Below are 21,893 nucleotides of genomic sequence, written 5' to 3'. Positions count from 1 at the left end.
TTGAGAATAAGACTAGCACCCACCTTAGGTGCGTATGAGGATTAAAGGAGTTAATCCGTGAACTCCTAACGCACGTGGGACAGGCAGGGCACATGGCGGGGCCCAGCCTCAGTCCTCACGAGCATCACCCCCATGGGGGCCGTCTGGCTCGGAGCTCTACCACACTGGACCTTGAGGATGAACCTCCAGGTGCTCTGTTATAGGAAAGAAGAACACAGAGAAACCACTCACTTCCTAATGCCTCTTGCTTCACTGAGAACTCTAGTAAAAAAAAAAAAAGGCACTTTAAAGACAAATAAAAAGTAACTTTATTGACTGATCTTACCATGAAATGCCTATAAGAAATCATTACAAAATAATGTAGTTTTCTTTTACACACTTTTGGTATCATCCTGATATGACGATCCTTTCACAGAAAGGATTATTTACAGTTTATGTAGATATAAAGCTCATTGTTGCAAATACAAATGTAGATGTAGAGAGGCCATATATACCAAACAGGTACACCGACTAGCGACGATATTGGCAAATGCAGAGTAAATTACAGCTCCATACGTTTCTTTTCCTTTTTTATTGTTTAAAACAATTTCCAAATACAAAATGTAGATAACCAAAATGGATTTTCATATACATATATATAATTCTGCTGCTAACAGTGGATCAAAAAGCAAAAATGTTCCTTAGCATGTTTCATTTTTGAAAACCCACAAGATTATTCATAAATCCAATTAGAAAGAGGGTGTGCAAAACCACCAACAAAGCTGGCAAAACCCTGAAGACCTGATTGTGGTTGAAATATAGAGAAAATAGAGCACTACATACTTAAATACGCTTTTGTCTTGATGTTTGCAAGAAACGCTAAGAGCTAAGGAAATGCACCACATTATGACCTGGGCTCTTTACAGTTAAACCTCCCAGGATTTGTCTCTGAAGCATCTATACAAAAGGCTGGATCGTTTCACGACTTACTTGTAAGTGAAGCAGTCATGAGATGATCCTTCTACCCTTTCGCACAGAAGACCGAGATCCTTTTGTACATTCTGATATCTGAAACTTTGGTTCTTTTAGAACTTTTGATAAAAGCAAAATAATTTCATGACTACAGAACTCTACAGAACTTTTGTTCCCTTCCCAGCGTCGGGTGAAACTCATCTGACCGGCCTTGGAGGGCACACACTGCCCTGCGGGTGCACACGCACGTGCGGGCGTGCAAGGGTGGCACAGGCAGCGCTGGTCCGTGTCCTCCATGCGTTTATCATACCGACTCCCACCCACGGGGAACACCGCATGTTCCGCTATACCCGAAATCTATTTCTTTGTTACTTGAAAACTTAATTTTGTATAAAAATATGACTGTTTCTTTAGAAAATAATATATAGTTTTTTTTTTTAAGAAAACCTGGCAGATAGAAAAAATGGTATATCAAAATATGGTAAACAAATGTAAAATATGAAATCATTACAAACATCTCATAGAAAGACATTGTGCTCAAGTTCCCTCCTGAAGTGCGAACGACATTGTTACCGTACATCTAAAGGCTAAGAGATTCACGCTCCTGACATGGTTTCATTCTATATCCTAACAGCAGTGGCAGTAACTGTCTTAAAAATGGCCCTCTCTCAAATGCTAACATTTTCTGTACACTTTAACTTTGAAATTAACAGAAAGACACCCTCTGGAGCCGTGGTTTTAAACCCTGTTGCGTATTAGCTCCATTTGGAGAGCTTTAAAGGAAAAGGCAAGTCAACCTGGACCTTACTGCAACAGACTGAGTTTATTGGCCTGAAGTGGGACCCAGACATTGTTACTGTTTTTAAATAAGCTCCCCAAATAATTCTATTGTGCAACCAGGGTTGAGAATCATGGCAAAAGACCCATGAGAAAACAGTCGTTCTAAACTCTACATATATTAACTGATTGTCTGTAGGTATCATTCATTTAGCCACACATCCTCCATATTCGACAAGAAAGACCACATACACAAAAACAGTCATGGAAGCCAAGAAGAAGAGTTAGTAAGCTTTAAACACGTATAAACAGACGTAATCTCAGGTATTTATATATGTATAACATATACGTACAATTAGGGTATTTTGGTTAAGCAGAAACTAGTATTACCATAATTGGTTCTTGATTAAAACAAAACAAAACAAAACACCAAGCACAAACATTTTTTAAGACATTTCCATAGTTTTAACAGAAACTGGCTTTGTAAACACCACAAAATGCACAATGACATGACTACCACTGATCAGTTACTCAGATGAGAAACTCCGCGGGGTCCTAGAGCTTTCAGGGAGAGCAGGAATAGGACACGGCACTGGCCAGGCATGAGGGGGTCACAAGGCATCATAGCACACAGAGCCTTCTGGTTATTGCTTCACTCACGTCTTCTTGACCTGGGCTGTGCTTCTGTTACGTCCATATCTTTGGCTTGCTAGAACTACCGGATTTTGACCACTTCATTAGTGTTCACTTTGGGACAGCCCCGGTGAGGCGGCAATGACTATGGACTAGGCAACAGTCTCTCCATTAAAAGGAGAGATGCCTCTTTTCTCCCTCAAACTAAGTGCGTGAGGGAGTGACAAAAAAAAAAAAATTTACAGGCAAACAAATAAACCTAACATCTTTCACATGATAAAAAAGTGATGTCATGTAATCAAATGAAAAAACAAAAACGAGGAACAAACGCACCACGATTCAATATCCTGAAGGCTTGGTAACCAGTAAAGCACATTTCCTTCCCAAGGATCATGAACTTCCGGGCACTTGTCTTGCTGTACATTCTCTGTAGTTCTTTTATCTCTGTGTAATACTTAAAGTGCAACTGTCCCAAGGCTTTTATTTCCATCACAAGTTATCATCAAGAAAGAGCTATGTTCTGGGGTGAAGAAAATATGGCACAATAATTAAAGAGAGAACCCCATGGCTTTCCAGCCTCCAGCGAACAGCAGGTCACCCGTAGAGCTAGCTGCACGCAGACGTACTTTACACAACGAACTCCGGAACTTCATCATGAGTGAGATCCAGAGAAAAGTACTTGCTGGTTCTTTTGACTGGAAAAGCATCTTGGATGTTGACACACTGCTGAGCCAAACAGCTGTTGCAGTAGAGGCCTTCCTCATCCAGTTCGTGGCCACACCCAAAAGTGTAACTCTGAGCAGTGTCTTGACATAGACCCGCAATGCGCAAGAAGTCTTTCTGGTAAAGTCTGATGTCATCAAGGCTCAAGCTATGTCGATCGGTGGAGGTCTTTGGTTTCCGACATATAGTCTGCAAAGTAAGGGAAGGTTAAAACAACTTTAGCATAGACTAAAGTGAAAGGTTAGCAATATTTGCCCTTGGAAAGAGAGAGGCTGCAAAACCACAGAAGGTTATGGAATCCTTGTATGTTGGAAAGTGATTTCCCGTCTGAGGTTTCTGGGGCCTGAGGCCCTGTGGGGAAAATGTCACCACCACCACCAGTAACAGCAGCTAACACTCACTGAGCCCTTATGTGCAAGGCCCTGACTGTTCAATCTTCCCATCAGCCCTACGAGGCCCATGTCATTATTCTCCCCGTTCTACAGATGAAGAATCTAAGGCAAAGGAAGTAAATATAACAAGAAACCAACTGTCTCTAGCATCTCAGAAGTCAAGAAATTGGCTTAAAATAGGGCCGGATAGGTAAAGACAGGGTCTATTTTTTTTTTTTCCCACTAGAATATGACAACTTAGCAGGTAACATGCTCATGCTGAGGTTTTTTATTATTTTAATAAGAAGTGGGAAAATGAACCAATTATTAAAGAAACACAATTTGAAAGCTCTTTTTTTAAAAAGCTAGAATTCTTGGATAGAAAAATAATACAAAGTACAGAAAAGGCTGGGAGGCAAGAGGCAGCTCCCTAGCGCTGCAAGTGGTGTTCTGCCAGATACTTCACACAGCAGCAGCGGACTTCTAGAACTCGTCGTCCCAGGAAGTGCTACTGGCTGAAAATATAAACAGGTCAAAAAATGATTCATATAATTACATGAATGAAAGATACTTAATGGGTGATTTAAGGAAACAAGGTATCATCCCTCTCAACTTTTGCTGCTGAATATGACAAAAGCCAACCTTGTTAGAGTAAGTGATCACTTTTTGTTAAAGGCAAAGTACCGGGAGGAGAAAACAGGGTCTAAGTCCAAAAACATTTTATTAGGAAGGACCACATGTGAGCACTCCCTGAAGATGCCGATCGCCTGTACTCACGCAGGCTTCCCGGTGCCCCTGGGAGCCCCCTCACAGAATGCGTTAGGTCCTCACCGCAAAGCCACGCGGCAGGCACACAACCGTGCTTCCCATCCTGCAGGTGTGGAACCTGACCCTGAGCTGTGCCCCATGGACATTTCCGTATAGTCAGAGCTAACACCGGGTGGCAGAACCTGCACGGTGTGGCCCTGGAGCTTGTAATCATTATGCCACACATACTGCTTTAGAAAGGACTCACTGGAGCATTCAAAAAAATATTTAATAAAACATCAGGTGCACATGAAGGCTACTGAAATGAAAGACCGAGAAAAGGGAGGAGAGAAGTACACATAGACGACAAAAAACCAAAAAAGACAGGGATGGTCCGAGAGAGAGAGAGAGAGAGAGAGAGAAAGGCATAAAAGGAGAGAGCAAGAGAATGCTCAGGAAGCAGAGGTGAGGGTCAGCTGCGGGATAAATCCAGCTGCCGCCCCATGAGTTTCAGAGTGTTTTATCTTTTGATATTTTAATAGTCCAGCCAGCGACGGGTTATCAAACAGCCTCACTCAGCATACTTAGAAAATTCAATCTGAATGGAAAAATCAGTGTGGAAACGTTTCTGCCGTGACACATCTGATGAGAAAATTATTCTCCCGGTTGTCGAGGTCAATAAATACACACACCCACACACACAGTTAACCTGAAGTCTGAGGTCTAGAGGCTTCCCAGCTACAAAAAGTGTGAAACAAAGTACATAATTTATCCAAATAAAAATCAACTTAAAGACGAATGGAACTAGCAAATAGAATGGACATAAATTCAGAACAAAACTAGAATGTCCCTAGTAAGAATAATTTCCTTAGGGTTTTTAATTTTTGCTCATTTATATAAATATAACTGTAAGTTCGTATTTAAGGTTTTCTGTAACCTCAGTACCCAGTCTAAATGTTCCAATTCCTTCTGTACCTGCGGAAGAGAGTCAGTGCTCTGGCCGCGAAGCTTGACCACTGTTTCTGAGGAGCTGGAGGTGGAAGACCCGATTTCTTTCACGATCAACCCTAAAGTAAAACACAGGAAAAACAATGAAGACGTCCTATTAGTCACACCTCTTGCCACACAACTGACATAAATAACCACCGAGACTGAAGGTCAAATACTAACTGTTACTGAAAAATCTGTTACCCTTCCGTGGTGGACAACCAGGACGGAACATGTTCTGTCTCTTGTCTTACAGTAAGTAGGGAGGAGAGGGGTAAATGGGGCGTGAGATGACAAGACGGAGTTTAGAGCCTGAATTTTCTAAACAACTTCTAATTAAGCTATTTATGAAGTTAGTAACAAAAAGAAAGACTGTAGGTGTAAAGCAGTTTATCGCCTAAAGTTCCCATGTTCCACAGAGCACCAAGTCTGAACGTAACGCCCGTGAATCACGACAGGTCCTTCTACGCCGGCTTCCCCTTGGATGTATGGTGCTTTGGGGGGGGGGTTCTGACCTCTGGAGTCACACGGATCTGGGATGGAACTGGGCCCAGACGAGTAATTAGCTGTGTCTCCTGGCCAGTGACCTGGCCTCCCTGTGTCTAAGTCTCTTTCTATAAAGTGGGGCTGAAAGCAGCATTTATCCCACAGAGTTTAACGATGATTGAAGAGCAAATGCATGGAAAGGGCAAGGTACTGGGCCTGTCTGCGGGACACACTCAGCTCAGAGGAGCTCCTCGGGCTGACAGGGGCCCTGTGGCACTCGCCTCCTGCAGCAGATTCTGCTGGGCAGAGGCCACAAGTGGGCAGGTGCCCTGAACATTCGGTTCTGGATCTCCGAGAGCAACAAGGCCCCTAATCGTCCCAGTGCTCAGGGGCAATCTGCTAATATTTTGGAAACAGAAATCCGGGACTGAAACCTCCCTGTGTGGCTGGGACATGTGAGTGAAGCACCAGAAAAAACATTTCAGGAAATAAAACTGCTAACAAGAACTGGAGATGGGAGTGAAGATGATCACTGACATTTTTCTTGCGGACAGATGAAGCAAGTCCGTTAAACCCTAGATCCGCAGGGCCAAATGGCTTCTTAGGTAAAGTACGTTCTCCCCTCATAAAAAAAGAACCTTGAATAATGTGATTTTTATTTAGCTACTGCTAATAACCTCAGAAATGGCCTTCTGTGTTCTATCCCTTAACTCTTTAGAAACGACTGATAATGATTCAGTGACTACTACAGAACTTGCATATATTAGTGTTTGATAATAAGTTCAATTGAAACATGAAAGGAAGACATTCTTGGTCTACATGCAGACAGTAAGAAATTCTCAGGTGGATACTTAAGTTGTGGGGGTTGTACAGACTGCTTTAGTAGGGGGTCTTTCTCTAGAATATCCTTATATTTTAAAAAGCTTTAAGCTTTTAACAAATCCTCACAGAAAGATGTAGACGAGTATACTAGGACCTGAGATGGGTCCTTCTGGATTTCCTGGTCAATGTGCTCTTGGATACTATGCCTGTAACTAATCTGCTCCCAAACCCAGACTCTGCATTTTTTTTTAATCATATATTTTTTTAAAGATTTTATTTATTTATTTGACAGAGACAGAGACAGCCAGCGAGAGAGGGAACACAAGCAGGGGGAGTGGGAGAGGAAGAAGCAGGCTCATAGCAGAGGAGCCTGATGTGGGGCTCAATCCCAGAACGCCGGGATCACACCCCGAGCCGAAGGCAGACGCTTAACCGCTGTGCCACCCAGGCGCCCCTATAATCATATTTTTTTTATTATATTATGTTAGTCACCATACAGTACATCCCTGGCTTTTGATGTAAAGTTCGATGATTCATTAGTTGCGTATGCACAACTAGTGCACAATGCAATACGTGCCCTCCTTACTACCCATCTCTGGTCTATCCGATTCCCCCACCCCCCTCCCCTCTGAGGCCCTCAGTTTGTTTCTCAGAGTCCATAGTCTCTCATGTTTCATTCCCCCTTCTGATTACCCCCCCTTTCTTTATCCCTTTCTTCCCCTACCGATCTTCCTAGTTCTTATGTTCCATAGATGAGAGAAACAGACTCTGCATTTGATAAATCAGCATCAAGTCTGCTGCTCAGAATACTAAACTGACATCTACCAAACTTTTATCATGACTCAATCTCAGCTCCATATTTTAAAAACAATGTGTAAATGCTCAAATTATAGAGAATTTGGAAAAGTAGGAAGATGCAAGAAAGAAAATAAGGTCATCTGTAAGCCCATCATCCAGAGAAAAGGCTATTAATATTTTACGTATTTTTTCATATACGTATATACGTTTTTATAATTTGAGATCCTACTATTTATACAATTTGTGCCATTTTTCTTGCCTATCTTTCTCATACTATTAAATATTCTTTGAAAATCTTATTACTTAATGGCCGTGCAATATTCCACTATATGGATAGAATACAACTTCTCATTGTTAACTACCGAGGTTCTTTTTCCTTTTCTTTGCTATTATAAATAACATTTCAGGAAGGATTTTTTATACATAAACCTTTTTAAACAGCTACCTTATTTACATTTTATTTCTATCTTATCATAAAAATTAAATGTAGAAATATATAAATAAAAAGCAAAAGTCTGCCTCCCTCACATCTCCTTCTCCCACAGGTACTTTGGTGTGTATTGTTTAGACAGTTTTCTTTCTACAAAAATGCACACACACACACACACACACACGAGAGCATGATATCTGTGCATCTACAATGTGCATATAATTGTAAGTTTATATTTAATATATATTAAAATGTATTTATAAGGAAAAATGTATGTAATAAAGCAAATGGACAAAAACCAAAAGGGGCCAAGCTCGGTACGAGAACACTACGCGTGGCCGGAGCATGAACCTGTGTTGGTTCGGCACAGGGATTCTCTGCAACCACTGGCAGGTCAGCTCTGGGTGGAGCATCCAGAGGCCACGGTTCTGCTAGGTCAGCAAGTGAGATTCCGCAATAAAGGAGCCTGGTGTGCTTACAGATTAAATGCCAGCAGGAGGGGACTGTGTGTGCTGGCCTTGTTCATCCCTGACTCCCAGCACTGGCTGCAGGGGTGAGGCTCACTATCAGAGACTGTGGGTCTTGACAAAGCCCCTGCAGGTCCCCCCAGTCGTAAACGAGGTCTTCCACCCGACACGGCGGAGCAGGAGGCGCCTGCGCCATGTCCACACTGCCGACTGCTAACAGGTGTTTTTGTACAGAACGGAGACCAATTCCTGAAATGTGACAAGAGCCGTGAGGAGGGACTGAGGCTTAAAAACAAAACCCAGAGTGCAGTTCCTTCTGGGGTAACATCTTTCACTTGGTAGAGAGATATTATGTAACCCTCTACTAGGGTTACAGTGAATGCATGTTTTCTAATAGAGTTAACTGAATATGGAATTTAGTAAGTGTCTTTTTATGTCAAACTTTTTTGACACTTTTTCCTGCAGACTCCCACACCCAGTATGATATAGCAGGAAAAACAATACAAAACAAACCCAGAGACTTGACCTCTGTTTCTAGCCACATAGCATTTGTCCCCCTAATCTACAGGATTTCTCATCTGCAAAAAGGTCTTGAGGCCCCTTCTAGATGTATTACAGGATTCTCTGATTATTGGTTACAACAGCAAAACAACAACAGCACAGAGAAAACTACTTTACCACTTTGTCCAGCGCATGGGGTAGAAGAAGCTAATTCCCAATCCTAGGTGCTCTTCCCCTTCCTTTCCCTTTCTTCCTCAGAAGACAGTCAAGCCTGCAGCCCGCGGTGCTGACTTGGAAAGGCTCTGATTCCATTCCTGTCTGATCTAGAGCCCCACCTCAACCCTTCTATTTCCTGAGGCACCTGCTTCTCAGCCTGGGACAGTCCCCTACTTAAGGAGAAGAACTTCCCATAAGAGCTCACCAGAGTGTCCATTCAGCTTCCGCGACATGAGCATGTCCTCGGTGATATAGATGCACATGTCTGGGCTGACGTCCAGAGACTCTTCATTCATATGCTCCAGGTCCCTGGGGTCATCGACCAGCATCTCTATTTCTGACACAGAAGAAGGAAAAGACATTTGGGGATGTGAAGGGAAACGGACACCAGAATTCATAGCCGTTCTTTGAGGGAGGCTATGTGATTATCCATATTTTAAAATAGATCCGCTAATGAGAATCTACAATAGGAGACTCCAGGGACAATTCTCAACTAGATGTATTCGTTCTCTTCTTTCACAGGATTGCTGTGTTATCTACATGTCTTCTCATGCCACGTTTTGATTGTCAATTATTCTTTACTCTTTGAGAAAGAAAGAAAGAGAACAGGGTGCTTGGGTGGCTCAGTCAGTTAACTGTCTGACTCTTGATTTCTGCTCAGGTCATGATGTCAGGGTTGTGAGATCAAGCCCCGCATCAGGGTCTGTGCTCAGCACAGAGTCTGCTTGTTCCTCTCCCTCTGCTCCACCCTTTGCACATGCTCATGCTTGCACACTCGCTCCAAAATAAGTAATAAGTAAAATCTTAAAAGAAAAAAGAAAGAAGGAAAGAGCTACACCACCATGCTGAGATGATAAAGGGTAAACTGAGGCTGATGGGCTGTTTGCCTAAGGCCAGAGCACAATGAGTAGTTCGCGAAGGTCCCCATTTCCCATAGCTGGCTACTTGCAGGGCATTTAAGGGACTTCATTTGAGACCCACATGAATTCTAAGTAACCAAACCAAGCAAATGTGCTGCAGTTTTCCTCAATGAAGTCAGTATCTTTTCCCCAAACCTGAATGCTATAGCACTTGAGGCAGAAAATTAATAATAAAAAAGATGCACACATAGGCTAAGTTTGGCTGATACAGGCTGGAGGTCTGGTTTTATCTCCTTAACACAGAGTTAAGCAGTCAGGTGTTAACTTTCTATTATATTTCCAGAGTTCCAGCTGCATAGGAGGAATTTAAGAAATACTAAATAACCAATAGCCTGGGCTCAAATCTTTTTTTTTTCCTGCAAAAAGTTGAAGACCTTTCTGTCACTATCATTGCATTTAGTCTGCTGTCCTAACCAATGCCTATTTAATCTGGGACTTGGAAATGCAGACATGAGCACTGCAAGGCTGACTGACCTCTACTCTACGTCACAGCGACCGCTAGGACTCAGAATCCACTAGCATTCAAGCCCGTGGCCGCAAAGATCACCACGAGAGGAATGCTTTCTTTACCACACAAGCAGCTCCACCGAATCACAGGGGGAGCTGCAAGACCCTTCTTCTCTACTAGCACTTCCTAGTTGCGCTCCACACATCAATTCTCCAGAACTTGTACTTGAGAACTAGGCAAGACAAAGGAGGAGGCCAGAGCCCGCGGGGCAGCGCTAGGAGCTGGGAAAGGCCCGGGAGCGGGTTACCGTCATCCTGCGAGTCCTCTTCCAGCCGGTCCTTGCCGCTGCTCTCCACGCCCGAGGTGTGGGAGCTGCCGTGGCTGGTCATGGAGCTGCAGGTTTTCAGCTTGCGGTGGATGGCGCTGCCGGAGTAGCCATCCTCCGGCCCCGTGTCCCGGGGCTTGGTGTCCGCCTCGATGCCCGAGGTGTGGGAACTGCTGTGGCTGGCGGTGGAGTGACGGGACAGGCGTTTGTGCTTCACGCTGCCCGTGCTGCTCCCGCTGGCCCGGGAACGCTTTTCCAGCTGGTCCACGTCGAGGTCCAGGCTGTCACTGATGTAGGACTCCCGGTACTGCTTCTTCTCTACGTGGTGAGGAGCACAGCACGACATTACAGTCAACCGAGACAGAAGGAACGGCCGGCTACCTTAAGTGAGTCAGCAGGCTAAGGAGCAGGGCACTTCCACACCCAGAATCTAGGGGTTGGAGAGTGGTGAGGATTGTGACAGGAGCTCAACTTAAGAAGACGGCAAATGAATAAAAACCAGGACAACAGACTTGAGGGAGTACTTAAACTACTCCAAGAATTTTAAAGCTTCAAAACTGTAGAAAAGTGCTCTTCTGCGTAGAGTCGCCAGACCATCTCTTGCCTGCAAACTGCTATTGGTCCACAGTGACATGGGTTCAGTAAGTGGAAATCAATACCCAGACATTTTTAGAGAGATGGGACATCACCATGACAGCCACTATTGTGATTTTGTATTATGCAGAAGTAGCAGTCCACAATGGATTAGAAATTTTATAATAATTTCAGAAGCACTGCTATAGAAAACTGTTTAAGAAATATAATTATACTAATTGCCATTGATTTTATTTATTCAATTTGGCCCATTATTAGTTTAGTTCTGACTGCTGAATATAATTTAAAATAAAACTATTCTTCTGCAAGTTTCTTCCAAAGACTTCTAAAATTTAGTTTTTCATTAATGAAGACTCCTTTTCTCCATTTGGAGTGAACTAGTGAGGCTTTGTTATCTATTTAGAAAACATAATAATCACTACTGGTTTGATGATTTATACCTGCGTGGCCTCTGACTGATTAAACTGTTCTTTCATAGGTCAGCGCCATTCTTTAACACAAAGACATATTAGAAAGTCCCTTTTATCAAATGCTTAACTAACCGTTACATTAAAGCACCAAATCACAACGGAGTTGCAGGTGTACAGTAATACCTTTGTGTTACAGGTCAGAATTTTAAAACAGAGTAGTTTAGATTCTTTGTATTTTTAATACCAATGAGAAATAACACATTAGAACAATGTTAAAGATAGAGAATGCACTTGGGAAATGTTAAATTGATATGATTTCAGAAATTGCTAACTTGTAGACTAATTGGGTTCTCAGGGGCCTATGGATGGATTTGTAATTGTCTTATTCCTTGGGTAAGTGAAAACACTTGCATTCCTGATGTCCAAATCCAACTCTGAAGTGTAATCACCACGGGCTCCCCAGAGAGGGAAGGAGCATCAGCAGAAAGAGAAGATGCACTTTCCAGGAAGCAAAGTGCAAAAAATGCTTGCAGAAGGCTATGTGTGCATTTTTGTGCTCCAGCCATTCATATCAATGCTAAGGAATAGTCTGCACCACAACAGTGAGTAAGCGTAGCCACACAGAAAGCAGGGGCTGGATACCAGAGCCCAGCACACACATCTGAGCCAAGCTCATGTGCACCATCTACCATCCATCTTTTAGAGCTAGACTGGGTTCTAAAGATTCCTCTTTCCAGAAGGCGACAGCGGTTGAGATGAAGATGGAGAGCTAAAGGCGTTTGCAAAATTCTCATACAATTTCTAGTCACTGCAGTTTCAAAATAATAGCCATGGGGCACTTGGAAGGTGGAAAGCAAAGAGAGAATGGTTTTCTAAACAATTCTTTAGGGTTCTGGAGTTCTAAGACAATTGGGAATTATGGACCTAATTACTTAAAAGCTTTTCTACCTTTTTACAAACAGCCCTTTTGCTTCCAACACTAGCCAGCATGTGCAGAGTCACTTACAGTTACTCTATATTCATGAGTATACCAGAAGATAAGCACTTGCCAACCTGTTCTCTGCCTCATAGGAGCCTAGCATAAATCTACTTCCTGTCAACGTGTCAGAGCAGCCTTGGTGTTCTATGTGGCTGGCCAGTGTTCCCTGCTTAGGGCCGAATCACTGAGAGCCAGTGCAAACATTTAAGAAGTGTCACACCACTCAGTTATAAACTGAAGGAAATGTTTACGTAATTCTGAAATTTATTCTACGACCTACAAAACGCAACCTCTCACTTCCTTAGTAATCAATATGTTGATGTTCTTTGTATTCCCTCTGTTGTAAAAGCCCAGAGACCACAAAGCTTTTTACACATGGTTTTGGAACAGAATGCAGTCAGTGTGACCTCTTGACATAAGACCTAAGAATAAGTCCAACTCTTTTTTTTTTTTTTAAAGATTTTATTTATTTATTCGACAGAGATAGAGACAGCCAGCTAGAGAGGGAACACAAGCAGGGGGAGTGGGAGAGGAAGAAGCGGGCTCATAGCGGAGGAGCCTGATGTGGGGCTCGATCCCAGAACGCTAGGATCACGCCCTGAGCCGAAGGCAGACGTTTAACCGCTGTGCCACCCAGGCGCTCCAATAAGTCCAACTCTTGAATAAAGTTGGGTTGAAAAACCTTTTTCGTGACAAAAGCATTTTTTTCACTTCTCTTTTAACGCTATGGAAGAATTTTTGTGATCATTTTCTACCATAAAATGCTAAAAGAGTGTTTCAGACAAGGTGACTTTCCTTTCCAGAAAGGAAAATACAGTCTCTTTTTGTGTTGGATTTTTTGTTTGTTCATTTATTACGCTAAACCAACGCTGAGAAAAGAACTTTCTTGTAAAAATGATGAAGCTCTTAAGTATGGATGAGATAGATGGAGTCAGGCCAAGGCTGGCCCAGAGAAACACAGTTCAGGCTTTCTTTAGATCTAGAAGAATCTCTAAGTAGAAGAAACTAAGCATGTTTTCTTTAGAAGAAAAAGAGAGATGTCCCCTCAAATCTATCTACACTTATCCAAATAAAAAATCCAATTTACACCCTGGTATCATTCCTTCATTGCCCTCCTCATGTAAGCCACCAAATGCACTTGGTACTATGTATGGTAAGAGACAAAACGCTGCCCTCTAAGAACTGAAAATTCTTCATAATTTTACCTTAGAACCTATAAAGGAAGTTCATGAATTCTCTCAGGCTCTAAAGGGCTCCCCTTAAGGTCATCTAAACAAGAATTTACTAAAATGCAAAGCTCCTGGAATAAACTTCTCATGGCTCTATAAGCTGATCATTTGGGAATGTGGCTAATTTGGCAAATGACGGGCTCTACACCGAGGCCACCTACTCTTACAAGTTTCCTTGGTGCTTCCGTCCCATCTTCATTCCCGATATTCACGCCAGCCTTGCAGAGATGGATCTGTTATGCCGACGAGTCGTCGTGGGGAGGAACTGGCAGTGTGTCAGCAGAGGAAGCCAGTACACCTGGCAGTTATGTCAACTCTCTCCAAAGACAGAAGCAGCTTGCTGGCACACAGTGGGGAATGATTCATGTTCTAACGGCTGCTTAAAATGCAATGGCATCTCCAAACTGCATCTCATTTAGTGAGAGATAGCTATTGAGAGAAACTGATCAGATGTGCAAACTTCAGTAAGGTTTTTTGCTAAGAGGACAGGTATTTGCCTGGTTTCTGTGGGAAAGGTGGGGTCCCAGAGGTCAAAATTTGTTTCAGACATGACCCAAGATATGAATCTGCATCCAAATGTTCATGCAGATATCCTAAATCTAATCTAATTGATTTGTAAGAATTACTACAATGTGAATTTGCAAAACAAACCGAAGACATTGAAGTAGGGAAATATGCAAAGTAGCACTTTTGGGGGATGAGAAGCTGGAGTGTGCTAAATGGAGTCCCTCTGCGGTGCCACAGCTCAAGATAAAGGGCTAACCATCAGGTTAATGTAGAGCTGACGACTGCTGCCTTCCTCTTCCTTACAATGACTCATCCCCCTTTTCAGGGGCCCCAAATGGATTGCTCTATTCTGTGTCTCAGCAAAGCTCCCACAGGACTTCTGATAAAATCCTCAAGTGAAAACTTCTTTCTCCTTTGTCATTCCTNNNGCTCACCTAGATGTGGGGGCCTCCTGGCAGTCTATAAGAGAGACTAGAGACATTTCTGTCACCCGCCTTTATTGTCACTCTAATCTAAGGAATAACTGCGCTGGAAAAAATTCGATTCCAAGGTGCTCTGAGTTGCAGATAAATGGCCTGCACCTTCATGCGGTGGCTTTCTGTAAGGATCCTCAAGGCAAGTGTGGGGAAACTTGACAGACCGTACTCAGGGACAGCTGAATGACGGGGATAACCTCAGGTTTTCTGGACAGGTGCTACGGCTGCTGGGCCTCAAGGCCATCCCTGGTCTTCCAGGACAGTGATGAGATGGAAACAGGAATGCTGCTCGGAATCTGGAGGCTCAACCCTCAGATCCTATTCTCCAGGGCTCCAAAGAGTAAGGGGCCACAGGTGGCAAAGGCACCATTTGCTGCCCCACCCAAGACTCCGCCTTACCTTCATTTTCCTCCAGCTTCCGGATGTGACGCAACACAGGCTGCAGATTCATGTAGAGACGGTGGCTGTTGCTCAGGAGTTGCAGGAGGTGTCGGGAGCGCATGGGGCACCCCGTGTAGTAGATGAGCTTCCTGGCGGAGGGCAAGCCATCTGGCAAAATCTCAAATTTCTTACCCTGTGGAGCAAAAGCATGAATCAGATTTGGGAAGAGAAGTCTCTAATTTGCCAAGGTCCTCTTCATTGTCTTTTTAGTGAGGAAAACTACAGACTCAGAAATAAACGTAGAAAGCTCCATTCAAAATTCACTAAGAGACAAATAGTTTTTCCATTCAAAAATGTCATAGGACAAAGTTTACTAAAAATTCAGGAAGTGTCTAGCCAGGGTTTTCTGGTAAACACTGACTGGGTATGATGGTCGAGGAGTATCCTCGGTTTCTCTGGCTAGTCGGGCCATTTATACAATGGAAAAGAGAAGGGCCCATCATGAAAGCATCTTCAAATAGAATTCCAACACCCTAATTTAGCAAACAAGATGACAAATTCTAGAAGCATAATGCATTCAAATATTTGTTAAACACTATGTACCAAACACTGTGCGAGTCACTGAGAAAATGACAGTGAACAGGACAGACAAGGTCCCCACCTTCATAGAGATATACTCTGGTGGGAGAGACGGTACATAAACACATAAAATAACTATAGTTTGTGATAAACTCCAGGGAGGAAATAAGGAGTTATGATAGCAAACACTACAAATTCCTATTTAGGGTTAAGAAAAAAAATGGAGAAACTTCTTTAGCTGGATCAAAGAGGGAGTCTGGGGGGCACCTGGCTGACTCAGTCAGTAGAGCATGTAACTCTTGATCTCAGGATTATGGGTTCAAACCCCATGTTGGGCATACAGCGTCTTGGGGGGGAAAATGAGGGAGATGGAAGCTAGAGGGACAATTGGAGGGATGAGACAGGAAAGAGAGAAAGAGAAAGGAAGAGATAAAAGTAGTGTAATTATCTCTGTCAGTCGAGATATAAGAAATCTCATTCTTTAAGCCTGGGATCATTAACATAAAGTTCATTAACATAAGTTGAGGGTGAGAGTTTGGCAAAGATTCTTATAGTTATGGGATATTATAAATTCCTTCACCTCTCCTATTAATGAATATGGCAGCAGGACTGCAAAAGGAATATTCCAGACATAACAATTCTCAGCCAGAGGGGAGAAGTAAAGCAAAGAGGGAGGCGTCTTCTAACTACACACTTAAAGTCGACACAAAACAATATGGCTTTGTGTATCTCAGTTGGGGATGGAGTTTTCACCCCTCCACTTTTCATTTTAAAGGAACCGCCAGAGGATCCCAATGCTAGGATGGTAATAAATGCCACTTAATGAGCACTAGGCAGGTATTAACTCATTTAATCCTCACAATAAGCCTATGGGGGAGGACCAATTATCACCAGTTGGGAACAAAGAAACCAAGGCACACAGGTTAAGTAACTTGCTCAAGGTCCTACAACTTGGGTAGGACTGGGCTGGCTGTGAGAAGAATCACCTGGGAAATTCATCAAAATAGATGCCTGGTCCCCAACCCACACCCACTGAATCAAAAATCTCTTAGGGGAGGAGGACAAGGCCCAGAAATCTTTATCTTAAACAAGCTACTCAGATGAGGTTGATGCACAACTAAATTCAGGAACCACTGAGTCCAGGACCCTCAAAACACCCAATTTCATGAACGCATTTTATTACTACTCAATTTGGGACATGACAGGGACAACTAGCATAATAATTCGCTCATTTTCATATCACTCAGATCCTTTCACAAAGGGCCTGGAAGAGAGAGAGCAAGTGAGGAGGAGGCAGGTCAGGCCCCATTTGATGTCTGAGTAAAGTGGAATCAGATTGAACTGTGCCCAACTAATTAAAATAATGTAAAGTCAGGAACAGGTCTTTTGACTTCACAGGGCAGTGTGGAGTCAGTGCCCAAACTATTTGGCAATACGGCCCTTTATTTATATAGGCCATCTTCCTTAGGGGAGAGAAGCACATGTGTACAAATTTTTATTTTCCTCCTTTCTTTGTGCATTTTTTCCAACAATTTCTGAACAAAGAGAAAGTATGGATTTTAATGACCACTAGATATACATATTATTAACTGTAATTCTTTGAACCCTACCAAAAACCAGATATAGCTGGCAAGACAGAGAAACAGCTGGGAAAAATCACGAATTTGCTCTTACAACAACAAAAAAGGATACTATTCTCAATATTCTAAAAATAACAGCATTTTTCCTGTTAAGAACTGTAGACCTTTCTTTATAATGATGAGTTTCAAAGAGTTAGATATTAACAGAAACATCTTGTTATATCACTCTTTATTCTCTGCTCAAAAGAAGTAATTTCCAAAAAGCACTGGCCAACCGCAATGCTATGAGTAATTTATCCTGTGATTATGGCTTTCTGTTTTCTGACCCCTTTGCTTTTAAAAAGAATTCTGTTTGATAAACACATCTTGTACATTCCTCCACTATATTTCTTTTTTTTTTTTTTTAAAGATTTTATTTATTTATTCGACAGGATAGAGACAGCCAGCGAGAGAGGGAACACAAGCAGGGGGAGTGGGAGAGGAAGAAGCAGGCTCATAGCAGAAGAGCCTGATGTGGGGCTCGATCCCACAACGCCGGGATCACGCCCTGAGCCGAAGGCAGAGGCTCAACTGCTGTGCCACCCAGGCGCCCCTCCACTATATTTCTTCTGTAACTAGAGTAACTTAGGATAGTGTAGTGGGACCGGACCCACAAATTAAAATTAGTAATTTCTTTTGCTAGAAGATTCTTTAATTTTACATTCACTACGGATGAGTGGCAAGGACTAAAGCACATACAATAAGAATATAAGAAAGCTAGTTGTCTTCTTTTTCAACTTTTTAAAAATACCAACTTTTGTGCCTGGGACAATATTATTCTTAAAAACAAAACAAAAGAGGGAACAACAAAAATCCACAAAAACAAACTGTGCAATTTTTCTTTAGTCAGTTATTTTAAACTTACCACAAACACCAACTTTCCAACATTTGTCCAGGGGAAATCATAAAGTAATTGTTTCTCTTCATCTAAATTCTGTGGAAAAAATTATAATGCATACAGAGTTACGGAGGAAAATGCCAGACACTCCACAATGGCTCTAACTTCTCTCCTGGAAAACTAAAGTACAGTATTTAGAATCTGAAAGGAGTCCTCAACTCCTTTTGGAGATGTTCAGACAGTAATTAAAAGATTAGTGATATAAGACTGTAGCTTTGGGTTCCTGAGTGACTGCATTAACTGGCCTTTCAAGGCAATCTTTTCCCTTTGAGCCTTTCCCTAAATTTAAATAAAAAGTCCAAGACTCGGGCATTCAAGAGATGAGATAAGGCACTTAGAATTTCATAAGTGGATATTTGCCTAAATCAAAGATAAGAGATCGTTATATTCTCCTTGGTCTCAACAGAAAGAGGCATTCTTTCTCCCCTGTTGATGGCTGTACTATAATACTATCCCACTTGCAAAAACATGACAGTTATTACTTATTCAAGGGACAGGCGTTATCAGAAAAGTGTAATGGAAATTAAAATGTCTGGTCTGGCACTGTATTAACATGTCATTTTTTTCTTTACACAGTTATAATGCTCCAGATGATAAAAGAGAATATTTAAAATCAACAACCACAGAGAAGAATGTCTGGATATTAATGATCTATTAGTGATGAAACTGAGCCAATCTTTGGCTTATTATTTTCTGTTGTGGAGGACCTATTATTGTCGAGGTTTGGACTGTACCACTTCATCTATCCTACATCATCCATATCTGTACTAGACAAATAGGAAGTAATGACCGATCAATGGCCAGAAATGAACCAGTGAACCTATAAAAGGACCAGGCAGGAGCACTGTCAATGTAGACATAGTAGATACCATGTGATGCTTTTTCTCATTTACTAACCTGAAAAATCTGTATTCCCCGCATGGTCAATCCAAGGGTTAGAGAAGCTTCAATTTCCCTTTTATCCTATAGAAATAAAGCCATATGAAAAAGTATGCTTTCCTTGTATAATGGACAATTAAGCACCAAAGAGGAAAAACAGGAGGAGAAATCCCAGGATTAGAAAGTTTCTGACTTAAAATAACTTTGCTTATTGTACTTTACTACAAGCTTTAAGAAAATCATGAGTACATATTAAATCAATAATGGTATATTCTACTTTTTAAACCATTGAGATTTCAAATCATTAGTATTTTCACTATATTACATATACCCATATCTGACAATATTCTAAATATTTACATTATTGAAAACTCTGATAAACAAGACTATTCTTGTTGCCTATGTTTTTTTTTTTTTTTTAGCTTTCTACCTTTTCTCAGATGTTAGAATGTTGAATATAATGTCATAGCTATATTCTGAGATGCACTAGATTTTATAGGTTTCAAACTGTGTTAACTCTCCAGCTCTAAAGCCAAAATCAGAGGCAAGCCTAAATATTTTAGGCTGTTATCTCATGAGGATAAAAGGCTTTATTTAAAGGCTTTATATTCAGTTTGTTTGGAAAGAAAATACTTAATTTCTAAGAAATTCAATTATCACTTGCCAATACGATATATTCTTTTTTTTAACTTTATTTAAATTCAATTAATTAACATATATTGTAATATTAGTTTTGGAGGTAGAGTTCAGTGATTCATCAGTTGCATATAATATGATATCCATTCTACCAGCTAAACCATAAACTATAAAAAATAAAGTATAATGAACATATGGGAAAAAATTCCTGAAATGTTCTCTGAATTTTAAATGTACTCGGAAATTGGGCCATGTCTTCTAAGTGCTTATCTGTAATAACGGGATATAATGTATGAAGTTCAAAACAGAAGATACATAAAATTACTAAGTAACTAAAATATTTCCATTATGAGCTTCCTCAATAAAAATAAGTGAGTATGTTTAGTGCCAGTTCTCCCACGAACATGGGAAGAACTATCTTTAGAAAATGCAATCCTCATCTGGCATAGTAAAGACAAGACATGGCCTATTTTCACTATTTGGGCTGTTTTTTCCAACTAATATGTTTTTACATCAAGAAAGGTACATACAGTATAGATTTAACAGGAGAAACCAATCTATCACTGAGTTTAGGTCAATTTCCTCTTCAAGGCTATTCTGATTGCTTCCTGAAATAAGGCTGCTTATAAAAATGCTGGCTGGGCAGGCACAAGCTGTGCGTTACTGAGAAAGGGACAAGTTTCTTTTCCCAGAATGTTTCCTGTCCCCTGTCTACTTTATTTCCAAAGCAGACATGCAGATTTGGAAAAAAGAAAAGTAACTATTTCATAATCACTGAAAAGCCAGATTCACGATATGAAGCCACTTGTTATCTCAATATCAGAACCATTAAAGAAAGACTCCATCATGCTCCGAGGCCTGAGGAGAAGCATCATTAACTCCAAGACTGACCTACGGTAACAGTTCACATGAAACTTTTTTTTTTTTAAAGCCCTTTAATGGGGCACCTAGGTGGCGCAGTCGCTTAAGTGCCCAACTCTTGGTTTCAGCTCAGGTTGAGATCTCAGGGTCCTGAGATCCAGCCCCGCCTAGGTGGAGTCTTGCTTGGGATTCTCTCTCCCCCTCTCCCTCTGCCTCCCCACCCCTGCCTGTGCACCCGTGCACTTGCTCTCTCAAATAAATAAATCTAAAAAAGAAATTAAAAATAAAAAGCCTGTTAAAAAATGAAATGACAAATCTTAATAAAAACTTCTTCTAATCAAGAAAGGTATTTCTTTCTCAGAAGCTGCAGACACGCTACAGTTTTGTACCTTGTACAATCTGTAGTAATGCACGGCAACATCGTCCAGCCGGACGGCCTCTTTGATGTATTTCAGATGAGCCTCGGAAGCTGTCAGTGCAAACTGATCTTTGTGCATGTTTGGAATGTGCTTCAGGATGTAGTCCTTCCCTCTCTTGGAAACAACCTGTTGGAATACAATGGGTATGCAATGCAACATTTGTTGGGGGGATGGAAGTTCTACCCTCATCCCCAAAATGATAAAAGGACAAGAACCTAAAATAGGCCGTGCAAACTGGCTAACTTCCAGTAGGAAATTTCCTCCTTTTATTCTGTTTTCACCATCTGTTATGTTACTAGGCTGAATCAGCTAATACTAGAAGACACAAAGTCAATTTAGCTGTAGTACTGCATATCTGAGAAGAAAAATCACAAGAAATGAGAAAAATATGTTCTCCGGGCTTTAAACTCACCAAGAGGAAAAAAAAAAGAAAACCATGCAAACTTGCAAAATGTTGTACACATCAGTGTTTATACTTGCAAAATGACTGGTTCCATGAAATACACTGACTGTCAACACATCTTCAGGGTCCGGATCCTACTTAACTCTTCTAAAACTACAGCCACAGAGTGGGAGGTTCTAAATGTTAATCCAAAGAAGGCAAGAGACGGGGAGGAATTCTCTGAAACAGCTTTGGTTTTTGCATAAAAGGCTGATATGAACACTCTATTTGAATACTTGTGAGAAACCAATTTCATTCAAGCATTCATTGCAATTCACCGTGGCTCAGGTTTTCATGGGACAGTAGCCTGAGCCTTTCAATGCCCCAAATACATAGTAGCCAGCAGCTGCAGGCTAAGAGAAAGGTGCTGATTAGTTCAAAG

At 41.6% G+C, this 21,893-nt stretch overlaps 1 protein-coding gene across 2 annotated transcripts in view; it reads right to left on the bottom strand.

Annotated features, from left to right (window-relative positions):
- Positions 1-290: 290 nt before the first annotated feature.
- Positions 291-21,893, bottom strand: part of FRMD6 (FERM domain containing 6) — a 35,947-nt gene continuing 14,344 nt past the window's right edge. For both annotated transcript variants that reach the window (XM_008701512.2, XM_008701514.2), the window contains exons 6-13: positions 21,040-21,195; positions 19,172-19,237; positions 18,242-18,310; positions 15,197-15,371; positions 10,585-10,920; positions 9,115-9,246; positions 5,178-5,269; positions 291-3,273 (exon numbers count right to left, since the gene is read on the bottom strand). In XM_008701512.2, coding sequence (XP_008699734.1) covers positions 2,989-3,273; positions 5,178-5,269; positions 9,115-9,246; positions 10,585-10,920; positions 15,197-15,371; positions 18,242-18,310; positions 19,172-19,237; positions 21,040-21,195 — 1,311 coding nt within the window. In that variant the 3' untranslated portion in view covers positions 291-2,988. The remainder of the gene's footprint in view (positions 3,274-5,177; positions 5,270-9,114; positions 9,247-10,584; positions 10,921-15,196; positions 15,372-18,241; positions 18,311-19,171; positions 19,238-21,039; positions 21,196-21,893) is intronic.

This window comes from Ursus maritimus, unplaced genomic scaffold, assembly GCF_017311325.1.
Source record: "Ursus maritimus isolate PB19 unplaced genomic scaffold, ASM1731132v1 scaffold_25, whole genome shotgun sequence".
Classification (NCBI taxonomy): Eukaryota; Metazoa; Chordata; class Mammalia; order Carnivora; family Ursidae; genus Ursus; species Ursus maritimus.
Note: the sequence above shows the minus strand (reverse complement) of the source record. Positions and strands in the feature narration are given on the sequence as shown.